We start from the raw sequence: 15,142 nt of genomic DNA, 5'->3' as shown, positions 1-15,142 counted from the left end.
AAACGTTGGCCCAGCCTCCTCCTCCCTCATGCACAGAGATGGCGGGCTCGCAGGCTCTGAGGTTTGTGGATTCCCCAAGGCTGGTGTCTCCCTCTGTCAGCTCGCTCTTATGCAGCCCCCACATGTCGTCCCGATGCTCCTCTCCCGCTCTCCTAAGGCTACAGGGTGGGTTGCACGGCACCGCACAGCAGTGCGGGACAGCACACTGCGGGACAAGTCATTCCCAAAGCTGGAAGTTTGAATCACTTCCATCAGTTACATCGTCCAGGGGTAAAGAAAACTAGGGGAAGTAGACTGAGTGGGTAAGTGAACACAAGTCCTCAGCAGCTGGCAGGAAGATATTTTGCAATCTTTAATATTTATGAACAGCAGAGGAGGCAGGAGGGAAAATAATTAATCAGAGTAACTGTGATGAATTTTAATTATCACAGAATATCCCACTCATTTGCTTTGTCCACATTTGCTTTGCCTAAGGAAGAACCAAAAAAAAAGTAAATGGTGAAAAAATGCCAATTAGTCAGGAGTTCCACATTTAACCCACAGAGTTTCAGCCGAGGCTACGTGCTGTGGAAGGAGATGGGTCTGACTGACGTGGGCCCCTTCGTAGTTATGCTGGGTGCTGCAGGGGTTCGGACCTCACATGTGAATGCAAAGGAACACACTGGTTAAAGGAGACGCACCAGCATAACCATAAGCGGAAGGCCTTGTTAGAGTTGTGAGAGCAAACGCACTGCACCTCGACTTTCAGGTACAGCTATTCAGACGCCCCATTCGTGGGTTACTTAATGACCACCTTCATTTCAGTAACAGCTTGTTCTGTACAAAACGCATCTCAAATTGTCTCAGACTGTAATTAAAAAGTATGACAAATTTATTTTGACATAGTTTATAAGAAAATAAAAATGTCCGTTAGCATTTAGAGAAAGCGCATGCTGAGCTATTTTCCATACTAAAAATTAGTGGATCCAGGCAATACCTGGAAATCAGTGGGACTAGGAAAGAAAGCCAGAAACAACTATTAAAAACACACGCCTATGGACATGTCCCACTATCTAAACTGCCTGCTGAAATGAAGGATGTGTCATTGTTATGGTGCTGGGTTGGACCGTGAATGTAATTTGCATACTTAGATATGAAGACAATTTACTGCAGTAGCTTCTACAATGATTTACAACTTTAAGACGCATGGAAAGATGTATGATTTTGTTAGTGCCAACATGATCCATTAATCACCTGTTTCAAGCTAGACTATATTGTAAGAACTAAACAGAGGTTTGAGATCTAGGAGTATGGGACTTTTGTGAGCTGATCAACAAAAAGTCTGACTGGCAAAGTCACTCGGGTAAAGTGGGTGTCTAAAAAAAACAAGGAGAAAAAAAGAAGAAAAAAGTCAAAAGCTGAGAGATTGAAGTGGATCCACACACATTCCCATTCCCACACATGCTTGCTTGGTTTCAGGGCCTGGCAGCTCCTAGGAAACCTTTGTGTGCTTGTTTCTACTCCTCGCTGCTGATTTGCAGCTGTTTCAACAGAGGAAACAACGTTCAGACACCACACACCATAATGTGGACATGAGAATGTCAGAGGGGGTGAGGAAGGGAGGGAGCGATGAGTGACCGGTGGCCTAAATCGTCCTGCCACACAACCCCCTTACTCCGCACGACCCCCTTCACGCCATACGCCAGCAGCTAAAGAGCTGGACTAAGCATGAGCTCTCTTTTTGATCTGCAGATGTTTTGGGCCACACTGTGCCAGATTCATAGCCTTAATGGTAACCACACTACACCATACAAAATGCGTGACACAGTATGTTATTCCTATTCACAAAGCCACCATGGCGATAATTGGTACACCGGTGTCAACTTACTGCTGAGGTAAATTGAAAGCCAATCAAAATCAGTGCGTAAATGAGGTTATACATATTAAAAACCCATGCCCAATGACAGATGACTGACAAATTCCAATTGTGAGACCAGTGGCACAGTGAAAAAAATGGCCAGTTGCATAAAAATGTAACGCATTTGTAACTTTCACCAAGATGGGAAATACAGGGTTGCACTTAGTTTATTACTGTAGTACTTCTAAATCATGAGAGAGCAGCAAAATTGTATCTCTCCTCAGTCTATATCTGTTTATAGTCTCCTTTTCTGTAACATCAAAATTTGATTTGAAGGTTTATGGAATCCTGAGATTCCTTTCAGGCATGTCACCTTCCTGTTCATGTACTCCTACTACTGCAGCTGCAACGTTTGCCAAATAGTCCAAAAACATGCATGTTAAATACATTTTTCAATTAGTTAAATGGGTACCTGTGCAGAATTTTGTTGAGGGCTTGCATTAGTGACCAATCATTTAGAGAAAAGTCAGCTTCTTACCATGGCATTTACCATTAGACATGTTCATGTGGTATTTTTTGCAGAAGGGTGCCCTATTATGAATTGCTAATGTCATATGTAAATGAGTACAATATGTGATAGAACCTCATATCACGTAAAAGGTAAAATCTCCTGACAAATCACATTTATGAATAAGGAAATGTGTTATTTGCTTTTATAAAACACTATTTGCTGTTAACGTCACATTAAATATGGCTGTAGGTTTTATGAATTCTGCCTGTCTGTCTTTCTCTCTCTCGCTTTCTCTCTGTCTTTCAAACACACAGCAACCGCTCCTGTCTTGTAATGATGAGATTTACATCATGGTGCCATTAACAAGTGAATGAGTAGGACCCAAATGCTGGCCGACCACAGCAGGACCTTCACCCAGCTCAGAAGCAACTAGACGCTGACTGACTCAAGCAGAACCCTCCACCCAGCTCAGCAGCAACCAGATGCTGGCTGACTCCAGCAAGACCTTCACCCAGCTCAGCAGCTACTCCATGGCCTGTGACCAAGTTAGTAAACTGAAGCACACTGTACAGCACAATACTCACAGATTACCCATCTCAAAAACAGCATCTGGAGTTGACCATTATATGGCTCATTTTATGTGCTTTTAAGCCAAGTAGCATAATATCCTTTTACTTTGTGAGGCTTTATGACCACTGTAATCAGTTTTACTGTTCTGTGCATTCTAGAATGTTTATAAGACTGCCACAGATAGCATTAGTCTCTAGCCCTTATTGTAAATGTGACTGGCTGCACAGTCCAAACAGTGTGTGTGTATTGGCAGCATCTGGGGACTGGTTCATTGGACATGGTTGTGAGAGCAGACTAGTAAGCCATGCTCTGTACTCCCTCCCTGTGGGGCTGGAACCACTGGCAATACATGGACTACAACTCCTGTGCTGAGCCCGAGCCTCAATCAGCAGCAGGTGTCCCGGTGGGCCATTCACAAGAGCATGAGGGAGACAGACGTGAGGAAAAGAGACATGAGGGAGAGAGAGAAGGAAGAACGAAGAAGGGCAGAGGGTGAGAGATGAAGGGAGAGGGGTTGATACAGTACAACTGAATCATGCAAGGCTGTAAGATATTCTTCATTGCTTTGGCTGAGGTCCCAACAGCCGCCTCACAGTTCTAGGACACACACACACGCACGCGCACACACACACACACACACACACACACACACACACACACACACAGCAAAAGCAATCAAAGGATGCTAAATGGTGGTTACGGATTGTGTGCAGGATCCTGTGACGGCAACAAAGACATCAGAGATGGATGAAGCAGCCTGCTTATCCAATGCAAATGTGCCTGAGACCCCCCTCATCCCACACACACATACACACAAATACACACATACACACACACATACACACAAATACACACATACACACACACATACACACAAATACACACATACACACACACAGATACACAAATATACAAGAACCCATAAATAAAATAGCCTAGTTCTTGCCTTAGTCTCTCATAGGCTTGGATCTCAGATCAAAAAGCGATGAACACCCATCATAAATAAGGCCGGTGTTTGACAGATTAGTCAATGGATGTAGGAAAGGGAACGTGAATGGAGTGAGAGGGCCCCTGATTTAAAACCACATTTGCATTGGGTCAGCTCCTAGCCAGCCAACCACTCGCCACCTGATCATCACCATCTGAAAGGACCTGGGAGGATCATTTAAGTGCATCAACATGTATTGATTAAATTCTGGATTCTGCCTATCCGCACTGAATAATCAGCAACCACGTCAGAGAACAAACAAAGCAGCACTTTGTGGATGTACTAGAGACAACATGAAACCCAAACCAATTACTGCCACAAACGAACACAATCAGACGCAAAGGTGGAGAGGCGTGCGGGAGCAGACAGTAACGCACGGTGAAATGCAGACACGCACACACGAGCCGTGGGTCCCGTGTTGGCCACGCACGCTGCGCTGGGAACCTGGGGCCTCGCACTAATCATGCGTGGAGACGTGGCTATTGAGGAAGTGTCAGGCTGCATGCAAACAGGAGCTGCGCTTTTACACAAACATGGAAAAAAAGGAGGGAGAGGAAGCAGGGGGCCCCCAGATGACAGAGAGAGAAAGACACAGATAGAGAGAGAGACAGAGAGAGAGAGAGAGAGAGAGAGAGAGAGAAAACACCAGAACATTTCAACAAGAGACTTGGAAGAGCTGCGAGTAAAAGCAAGTGAAGGTGTGTGAGAGGAGGGGGTTCTAAAAGGGGGTCACAGGCTTCAGATAAACAGCTCTGTGAGAGCCTGACCCCATCTCTCAGAAGCAGATGCTCTGTGTCTGGAAAAGCACTCACTGTTTAGGCCTTTCATTGTCTTGAGTTAATCAACAGAAGCATGAACACTAGTGCTTCTTGGTGTGGCTCTCAGGAGCCCACTCAGTTAGCACACGGCGCCACGTCCACTTTGCTGGACCACAAGTGACCCTGGACTTTTTTCAGTGCCAATCTTGTGTCTGTGTCCATGCACCCAAGAACCTGCATGTCAGAGTGGAGACTCCCCCTCTCGATTTCACTCTCCTTCTCTCTCTCATGCCCCCCCCCCCACCCACAGCCCCCCACCTTCCCTCCAGATCAGCTGGGTGTCTATCTGTGTTCATGCGTCCTCAATAACCAAGATGAAAGATATGACGCATCAAAGAAAGTGACACGCGAGTGGTGTAAAACACGTGTGCATGTTCAATCAGCTAGGATGAGCACACGTGGTAGCCGTAGAGAACTGTGCTAGCCAACCGTTTCAGACAAGCGCTCCCAGCTCAGCCGTCTACCGGATAAAAAGTAACCATCATTATTTCCCTCATGTCTGTGTGCCTATGAGTGCATATGTGCATGTACTGTTTGATTATATGATAAGAGTCTTTGATGATGACATGGCAGGAAGCCTGCTTTTTCATTACTCAAGAAGGAACTGAGCTTAGCACACTTTCACTGACCAGTCCACAGACTTCAACCCCTATGTCCTTTGGCAAAGGAAAAACTTGAGAGCCAGTCTGGTGCACTGAGCTACGTAGCTGGGACAGTGCCTCCCCGAAGCACAGCTGACCATGTCCCACTGAGAGGACGGCAACGGCTAATGAGGCGGATGTTAGACAGTGTTGTGTCATTCGCTGACTTCTGAACTGAAACCTAAGCAAGCTTTGCATACCTGCTGAAATGCACCAGTCTTTCTGATAGGGAAGCGTTAGTTATGAATTAAACAGCAATACACAGCTCCATGAACTCCCTTTGTGGTAAATTCAAGCAAGTGAAGGACACACTTGGGAAAATTATGGGTAAATAAATAAATAAAAGAGTCACATTAAGATATATATTTTTTCTAATCTGGGGAGGGATTAGGTGCTGAGACCTCACCAGGCACTGAGGCAAATCACACAGCACCGGGATTAATTTAACTAGGGCTGTGTTATCAGGGAGGTAGGGAAAAAATTGTGTCTGGGGACAGGTACAGAGGTGTGTGTGTGCACACACACAAAACCTTGATACCATCCCCTCCCCATCATGTTCTCCCCAAATGATTCTAGCCTTTCTACCTTGATCAGGGAAAGGAAACAGCACAGTTGTTGAGGGAATATAGGAGTAAGAGCCAGGAGGAGAGAGAAAAGCCAAATGGGGGCTCGCACACATGACTGGGTGTGTGCTCTAGGCACTGACTGTGCGCCTCTCTCCTCCTCTCTGCTCCTCCCTGCTCCTCCCCTTGCAGTGCCCTCGGCCACACCACAAAGCCCCGGGCTTCTAGACCAGGAGGAGCCTCATTACTACAAGAATGAGCTGTTAAACCTGCAACATCATACAACCTTCACACACTGCCCCATGCTCCACATCCTTTGCTCATATTTGCAAAGAATATATAAATCCCAAGTTTCATAAATCACCATAACAGCCAGATGCAAATCAATAGCTGGTCAGAGACTTGGTCACATGCTCCAATAGATTTATCTCAGGGCTTATATTGTGCACGCACATATGCGTGTGTGTGTGTGTGGGTGTGTGTGTGTGTGTGTGTGTGTGTGTGTGTGTGTGTGTGTGTGTGCGTGTGTGTGTGTGCGTGCACGTGTCTGTGTTTGCATTTCAGGAGAGCATGCACAACACCTCCTGGTGATAAATGTGTCCCCATATTCAAGGAAAGCATAATTTGGCTCCAGCCACTGCTTGAGGAAAGACCGGCACACAGCCCTGAATGTATACTGTGAATGTTGTGTATCTGTGAACATGCCACAGGTCACAGCTGAGATTCTGATGCTGAAGGTGGGTGGTGAGTGGTTGCCTTAAAGAACCCCCCTTATGCCAAACTCACAGACACTGCTGCAGAGGGATAGGCACTAATTAGATGATGATGATGATAAGCACAGGCAGTGAGGGGATTGGTTCATGTCCATGCCAGTAAAAATACACCCAGATTTTCCTTGAAGAACAACTGGGGGTCTTCTAAACATGTTCTTGCACTACAGAAGCCTCAAGGCAGTAACTGACCTTAGCTATAATTACTACAGCGCTATAGCTCTTTCCAACAACATTCATGCATTTATAGAAAACAATCCCCCTCCACACAAAAAAGTCACCTGCTCTACTCACTCTGCCAGGTCACTTCAGTAAATTACTGTAGCTCAAATGACTAACTCACAGATTAAACGATGAGTTACTGGATCCTGTGAGTGTAACTACTCGAGGTCACCAGATCCTGGCTCTGGAAGATTTCAAATTTCCCCTCGTTCAATATGGTGTAGGGTTCACACTGCTTGCACAGAGTGACCTGACTAGATAAAACATCAAAATTTGCAGTTCTTGCTTGTTGTAACACGTAAAACCTGTAGTCCTGTGTTTAAAGCCTTTCATCCCTCTAAATGAGTGGAATCCGTGTGCAGCTCAGGACGAGAGGAGGCAGGGTGTGCGCTTGTGACCATGCGATCAGATGACAGGAGATAACATTACAGTGCTATCATCTCCTCAGGATGCTGGCTGTGCACGTTGCCTTTCAGTGGCCTAATGGGCAGCACTGTATTTATTATCAGCGTGAGGAACAACACAAGAAGGACAGTGAAAAGCAGACAGAGACCACATTGCTGGTACAGCATTTCAGCACAATATTAGTGTCAGATTTTTCCACAAGTTTTATGTGTGTGTGTGTGTGTGTGTGTGTGTGTGTGTGTGTGTGTGTGTGTGTGCGTGTGTGTGTGTGTGTGTGTGTGTGTGTGTGTGTGCACATTTGTCTGTGCAGTCTTAATTTAGGAAAGTTAAATTAGAAAAGCTTATATTAGGAAACTGTGTATTTAATAGACAGGCTCTGAGCAAACAATGTCAAAGCTACAGGACAATGCGTGACAGAAAGAGAGACGACTAGTGCTAACTGTGAGCTTGCATGTTTTCTTAGTTCACTATCAAATGACATACAGCTCCTTTGCTTCTGTTGCTCTCTCTGAGTCTGACTTTCAATGGACTGAAACATTCGATAGTAGAAAAGGAAATTGATTAAGTCTCTGGCCTTTGACCTTGTAGGATATATTCTATTTCACTGCTGTTTGAGAGAAAGAGAACGAGAGAGAGAGAGAGAGACAGCGAGAGAGAGGAGAAATGAGGAGTAGTGAGATTTAACACTTCTGTTGCAGTCTCTCATAGGACTCAGACAAACAGAGAGGCATGAAATTTGTTGTGAAGCCTCATCTGTGAGGGTGAGCCGCTCCAGCTCCACCACTCCCTCTCACTCACTATCTCACACCCTGGCTGTCAGGCACACAACCAAGGAAATATACATGCTAATAATAATCATTTCAGTGCCACCCACCTGATGACCCCCAATATATAACAGGCCCTCATGCCCACAGATTTCCCATCATTAAATTCAACAAACTAAAGTACAGTGTGAACAATCTAATAAGCACCCATAAACACCGTTTTATGTAAAAATGAATACATAAATAAATTCCAATCAATATGCTATGTTATTATCCAGAAGCTGATCAGCAGCCTATTTGTCATAAAGTCACACTATAAAAATAAGACAATAACTTCAGTCTTCAAACACATGCACTTAAGAGAGTGTGACAAAGGAAAGAATTAGAGGAAAAAAACAGGAAAAGAGACAGGGAGAGACTGTGTGTGTATGTGTGCGTGGGGGTGTGTGCGTGTGCGCATATGTGTACGCATGTGTGCCCGTATTCTGAAGTGTTGCTACAGCCGTCTCCATGGGCAACCAAAGAAGAATCCCTCCACATCTCTGAGTAGTCCATGTCTTAAAGCAAAGCACAAAACCTTCATCCTTGAGGAATTATTTTTAATTCCCTGTCTTTCTGAATACACAGGGGGGAAAGCCCAATAGACAAGGGGACTTTCATGGTGCTGACAATCCAACAGAGTGCCCCCAAACTGGATACAGACCTGCAGAAGCCCTGGGTGCTGGAGATATGGTGTGAATGAAGGCACCCATCATGGATCCATATTAACTAGCATAACTGATGCCAGCAGTGTGCCAGACGCAGGCAGCAAAACTGAACTCAGAGGGCAAGCGAGCTGGCAATGCCACCTCATGTCCCGTCCTTTACTGTTTTATTTTGTCTTTTTTTTTGAGAAATGTTATTGCTGCTTTAGAGCTCAGGGTGGCTGGAAAGAACAGGAGTGTTAGCAGCTGGTATGCAATGAAGCATAGGCCTGGGGCCAACTTACTGGCAGCCCATCATGCCAGTCTTGTACTAATAGCCAGCATGTTAGCCCATACCCTCCAAGACATGTTCAAGTGATGTTAATTTGCCCGCTTGGGCAAGTTAATTGTGACTAAGTCTGAACTAAAGTGATAGGTTGTTTTTTAATCATGGCTGGAAAAACACCAAAATCATTTTAATCCTTACTTCACATTGACTAGTGCAATATTCATTGCTTTAAACTCTTTAAACTTTTGATTAAAAAAAAAAAAAAAAAAAAAAAAAAAAAAGGTCTAACGGTAAGTTAAGCTTCAATAACCTCCCCACACAAAATCACACTGCATGGGCCACTCTACAAAAAACCCCTGACCTACAATAATCCACAGACCCCCGCTAATGCACGCAATCAAACTTTTTGGTGGCACTTTTGAAGCCAGCAAAGCGCCATCGCAACAACGGTATACTGGCCGACATGGTCCTGAAACTTCAGATACGGCCCCTGTTATCAAAAGCCGACGACTTACGACAGTTGTCCTCGTCGCTGTTATCGGAGCAGTCGTCGTCGTCGTCGCATCGCCACGGAGTGGGAATGCACCTGCCGTTTTTGCACTTAAACTGGCCGGTTTCGCAATCCGTTTTGGTCCCTGCAACAAAAGCATTTTTGAAGGATCGGCGTCATTTAGGGATATGTGGAGGATACTTTACAAAGGCAAGAGCAAACCTTGTGACTGACCACTGAACAGCGTTTAGTGTCGGTCCTATACGTGACGGGTCCGACTACTGATGCTGACATTATGTTTCCAAAACAGACATGGAGCGCTAATGCCCAGGTCGATAGGCTGCGTAAAAAAAACAAACCGAAACCACTGCGTCTTACATTTATCCATCACTTCACAGCATTTGTTTTTCTCTTTTCGTATGTTATTATGTAGCCTACAAAAAGCATTACATGCAGAAGCACATGTGAACAGAGCGCACACGGTCCTCGGTCTCTGTGCAACACAGCGAGCTATCAGTCTGCGCAGGGTTTATTCTTAACGCCGAAATCAGTGTTTTAGCTCATCTGAATGACCACATGACAAATAATCTATTCATTTTCTTAACATAATTACTTATATGGAGTTAGGAACAAGGAGTCATCGGCGCCGGTGCCTGCTCTTCTCTCTATTTCCCTGATCGTACGGCAATTATTCTCTCAAGTTCCGACAATAACCACCTACCTTTAGTATAAAGAATCTCCATGAGGAACAAATGTAAGAGCAGCAGTTGTCTTATTCCCGAACACATCCTTCTAGATGTGGACTCTCTGTTCATTCGAAATATATATATATATATTTTTATACACATACATACATATATATATATATATATATATATATATATATATATATATATATATATATATATATATATATATATATATATATATATATGTATGTATATATATATATATATATATATATGCGTGTATATAAATATATATAAAAAAGCGTTGTGACAGTCTTTCTCCTGAGCGCACGAAGCCAGTGTGCTATCTCATAGTTGCCCCAGCTTCAATAGCTGCGGATCTGAACTGGTGACGACATTGTCCATGGGCGGGATCACGCTTGCAGTGTCGTAGCGGCCGTGGGCAGCGGGCAAAGTGATATCGGTCCGTTACAGTAGGAAATAATCTGATGGAGGATATGCTGTTTGCAATAAGCCAATGAAGAGGATGGACCACGAAGTAATAATTTCCAGGGCTGTTTGTGATACTACTGACACTTTTAATATAGCCTGTTCAACAGAACAATTCATAAAACAGTGATCCACGTTATTTAGTCACATGGGCTGCAAAATATATTTTAAGGGTAAACTGACATTTGAATCTCGCCATTTAAAATGCAATATTAAATCTCTAAATAGGGAAGAATTCTATTATGGCAAAAACTGTGAATATATATGTAAACACACACACACACACACACACACACACACACACACACTTCGCACGCATATGAATTTGAGTGACATCCCAATCTTTATCCGTAGGGTTTAATATGATGTCAGCCCACCCTTCGCAGTTATAACAGCTTCAACTCTTCTGGGAAGGCTTTCCACAAGGTTTAGGAGTGTGTTTATGGGAATTTTGTTACCATTCTTTCAGAAGCGCATTTGTGAGGTCAGAGTTTGTGAGGCTGTGGATGAGAAGGCCAAAGTTGCTCATCCATGTCTTTATGGACCTTGCTTTGTGCACTGGTGCACAGTCATGTTGGAACAGGAAGGGATCATCCCCAAACTGTTCCCACAAAGTTGGGCGCATGAAATTGTCCAAAAATCTATTGCTATGCTAAAGCATTAACAGTTCCTTTCACTGGAAGTAAGGGGCTGTGCCCAACTCCTGAAAAACAACCCAACACCATAATTCCCCCCTCCACCAAATTTTACACTTGGCACAAAGCAGTCAGACAAGTACCGTTCTCCTGGCAACCGCCAAACCCAGACTCGTCCATCGGATTGCCAGATGGAGAAGCATGATTCCTCACTCCAGAGAGCACGTCTCCACTGCTCTAGAGTCCAGTGGCAGCATTCTTTACACCACTGCATCCAACACTTTGCATTGCGCTTGGTGATGTAAGGCTTGGATGCAGCTGCTCCGCCATGGAAACCCATTCCATGAAGCTCTCTACGCACTGTTCTTGAGCTAATCTGAAGGCCACATGAAGTTTGGAGGTCTGCAGCAATTGACTCTGCAGAAAGTTGGTGACCTCTGCAAACTACACGCCTCAGCATCCGCTGACCCCACTCTGTCATTTCACATGGCCTACCACTTTAGTTCCCAATCACTTCCACTTTGTCATAATACCATTGACACTTGACTGTGGAACATTTAGTGTTATATATATATATATAGTGTATATATGTGTGTGTATGTGTGTGTGTGTGTGTGTGTGTGCTGGGGCGTGGTGTTACAAGTGTATTATCCTATGATTTCATCAGCTTGAGGGGTTTAATGAACTATAGCCAAAGAGCAATTCTTTATTCTGTGACATATGAGCTGGAATCCTGGAAAGGATTTGCCAAATGACAACATACGTTTGCTGTGCCATGTTACATGCAGCCAGCCTAACGCAACCATTCTGAAACACCTGAGCTTTCACTTTTAAATTGTCAGTCTGTGTACCTGCAGCACAATGGCTTCCTTCCCTCATTCACTTTTCCCCCCGTGCACCAGTTAGTCTTCACTGGTGCATTTCTAAATCATTCTCATTTATATGCTGAGAAGCATCGCAACATTTTACATTCAGCTGTATCTGAAGCAGATCATGTAAAGTTGGATTATCTAGGCCTTCTAATACAAGCCTCCTGAAGACCAAAGCACACTACGTGTTTGGGCTACCTTTCCACTGAAAGGGGTAACTACATGGGAGACTCACGTCTCTATCCAAATATTCTTCTAATTCTTTTCTGTCTTCAGGCTCCTACAATAAGATCAACGCCTTTCTGGCACACTGCGCAAAAGGATATGTGGGAGAGAGTGCTCAGCAGTTTCTTTCATTTTCCAGTCAGAACTAGCTGAAGCTGCTAGTTGCCAAGCCACTGACCCAAAAAGCAAAGAAACATTTAGTCAATACTTGGCCCATTGCCCACCATACATTGTGGTCAGGACCAAGATTTGAACACGGTTTTATCCAATGTGTTAGGAATGAAAGTTAATGATATTGTTGTCATTTGCACTTAAAACCCCTGACACAGCTGGATGTTCCAAAAGATACGTAGCAAACTACATATACTTTCTACTTTCCTAGCTAGGTTAAGGAACTCAATCCACCTTGAACAGAAAGCATGCATTTAGCACTTTGTAATACAGCAGTTATTCATTCTGGACTTTAGCCTATTTCATTGTGGAGGCAAGGTTATATTCCAGTCAACGGTGTTTGAGCAGTGTTATGATTACAGGGTAATGAGACATTTTACACAAGACTTCTTGCAGAATATGTGAAGGCAAAGCTTATAAATATATATGCCTCGGCCAATTTGACTGCAAAAGCTCCTCTTGCTCACTTCTCCTCTAGTTCTCTTAGTGTCTGTGTTACTACAATGTCATTCAAGCAAGACAATGCTTGTAATATCTCAGGCCCAGTAATTCAGATGCTCAGTGACCTTTGAACAGCTAAGTGACATTGAGACAGTTTTCACTGCCAAGATGAATAGGTAGAATAGCATATATATATATATATATATATATATATATATATATATATATATATATATATATATATATATATATAAGAGAATATGTGTTCTTATACTAGGTCACATAATCTGTAAAAACTATACTGTAACCAAATTCTAGGGTGTGCATTGAGAATATGATTTGATTTTTTATTTTATTTAAGAATACCTCTTTTGTTACAAAAGTATGAGCTGTGAACTAACCAGACTTTCCTGAAATATGTAAATAGACTTGCTGTAATTTAGGATTACATGGTATAACAGTCAGATTAACACCATGGTGTGTGAAATGCTTTGTGCTGAATGAGTACGAAGCCTATCTTGCATGGGTTGCTTTAAAAAAAAAGATAATCTCTAAAGCTTCCTGCATCAAACACAGGATTTTTGGTAAAACATGTTAGTGAATGTAAGACAAAACACACCTTTCTTCTCTCCTGTCAATTCAGTTTGTTAAACGTCTTAAGTACTTTCTGCAACTATTATATATTTATATATTTTTTATATATATTATATATTTTCACATTTCAAGGCATTAAGCAGTAACTTTTTTTTTTTTTTACAAATCTGTATGTGCTACATAATGTATATCAAATTAGGTGAGCACTTTACACTCTGTAGCCTGGCCTTGTTTGTTTTAAGGCAGGTAATCTAATAAATATAAGCAACCTGAAATTGAACAATCATTGTGCTTCATCATTGTTCCTTATCTGTAAAGCATCTAAATCAATCTTTTCTTAAGATCTCAGCAGTTCAAATTCAATTCCAAAACACATTGTCTGGGTAAGATTTTTTTGTTCTTTGTTTTGTTCTCCCCAGGTAGCAAAGTTTAAAAGACTTCACTTACCAGATAACACATTTAGTTCAACAGCAATAGTGAGAAAACATTTGAGTCTTTTCCCCAAATTTATTTGGACACAGAGAAAAAGAATGGAGATTGTTTCGGGGTGTTGCAACTTCCTGCTTTTGGTACAACTCTGGAACAGTCAAGCACCTCCATCAGCCACTAAGATTTGGAGATTAACCTGTTTGCATGTAAATCAGGTGGTGTAAAGAGATGAAAAAGTGGTGAAAGTAGTGGTTTTGTGTAGATGTGTCTACACACGTAATGACAAAAACCCGTAACACTACTGCACAATCAGTTTACACAGCCTTTGCAGGTTTATCTGGGGATGTATGCAAACATTTGGTATTATCCAGTATATGGCATTATTTAGATAAGTTCACTTCTGAAATAGCAACAATGTCACATATTTTTTAGGCCAGACACAAACACCCATACACCCATACACACACACACACACACACACGCACACACACACACACACAAACCTTTTAACATGTTGACTATTTTCTCAGTTCTTGTGGTACATTCTCTATCATTGCAATAATATAATAATAATCATCTCGTCTAAATGCAAATCATGAGAGGAAGATTTTCTCAGCATATTGATATAATTCCACATCATGCATCTGGCTGTTTTTTGTGAAAGTTTAACTGTTTAGAGAACAAGTCTCGGTAATACTATACTGAATAACAGTACTGAGATAAATTTCATATTTAAGATTCAGTGAATTTCATATATTAAACATTTAAAATGAAACATTTAAAAGCAATATCCTTTAGGCCAGACACTAAAGTTATAAAACATGTACAGAAGAGATTTCAACATAACCTTCACTTGAACCAGTTTTTGTTACTAAATCATTTGTATCTGATGTTATTTGAAAACAGATCAGAAACAACTGAAAAGGAACAATGAGATTGAGAAAGGATTAGCTACTATTTAATTAAACATCCAACCTGATTCCATAGTGAATTTTCATGAAATCAATAAAACAAGAAAGTCACACAAAATGCACCATCACTTTGGCTCA

At 42.5% G+C, this 15,142-nt stretch overlaps 1 protein-coding gene across 5 annotated transcripts in view; it reads right to left on the bottom strand.

Annotated features, from left to right (window-relative positions):
* The window catches only part of lrp8 (low density lipoprotein receptor-related protein 8, apolipoprotein e receptor), a 115,573-nt gene extending 105,167 nt beyond the window's left edge, over positions 1-10,406 (bottom strand). For all 5 annotated transcript variants that reach the window (XM_035524325.2, XM_035524327.2, XM_035524326.2 and 2 more), the window contains exons 1-2: positions 10,273-10,406; positions 9,577-9,696 (exon numbers count right to left, since the gene is read on the bottom strand). In XM_035524325.2, coding sequence (XP_035380218.2) covers positions 9,577-9,696; positions 10,273-10,399 — 247 coding nt within the window. In that variant the 5' untranslated portion in view covers positions 10,400-10,406. The remainder of the gene's footprint in view (positions 1-9,576; positions 9,697-10,272) is intronic.
* Between the last annotated feature and the right edge of the window lie 4,736 nt (positions 10,407-15,142).

This window comes from Electrophorus electricus, chromosome 7 (assembly GCF_041902795.1).
Source record: "Electrophorus electricus isolate QZ-2024a chromosome 7, ASM4190279v1, whole genome shotgun sequence".
NCBI classification, from domain to species: Eukaryota; Metazoa; Chordata; class Actinopteri; order Gymnotiformes; family Gymnotidae; genus Electrophorus; species Electrophorus electricus.
This window is presented reverse-complemented; position numbering and strand designations above follow the sequence as displayed.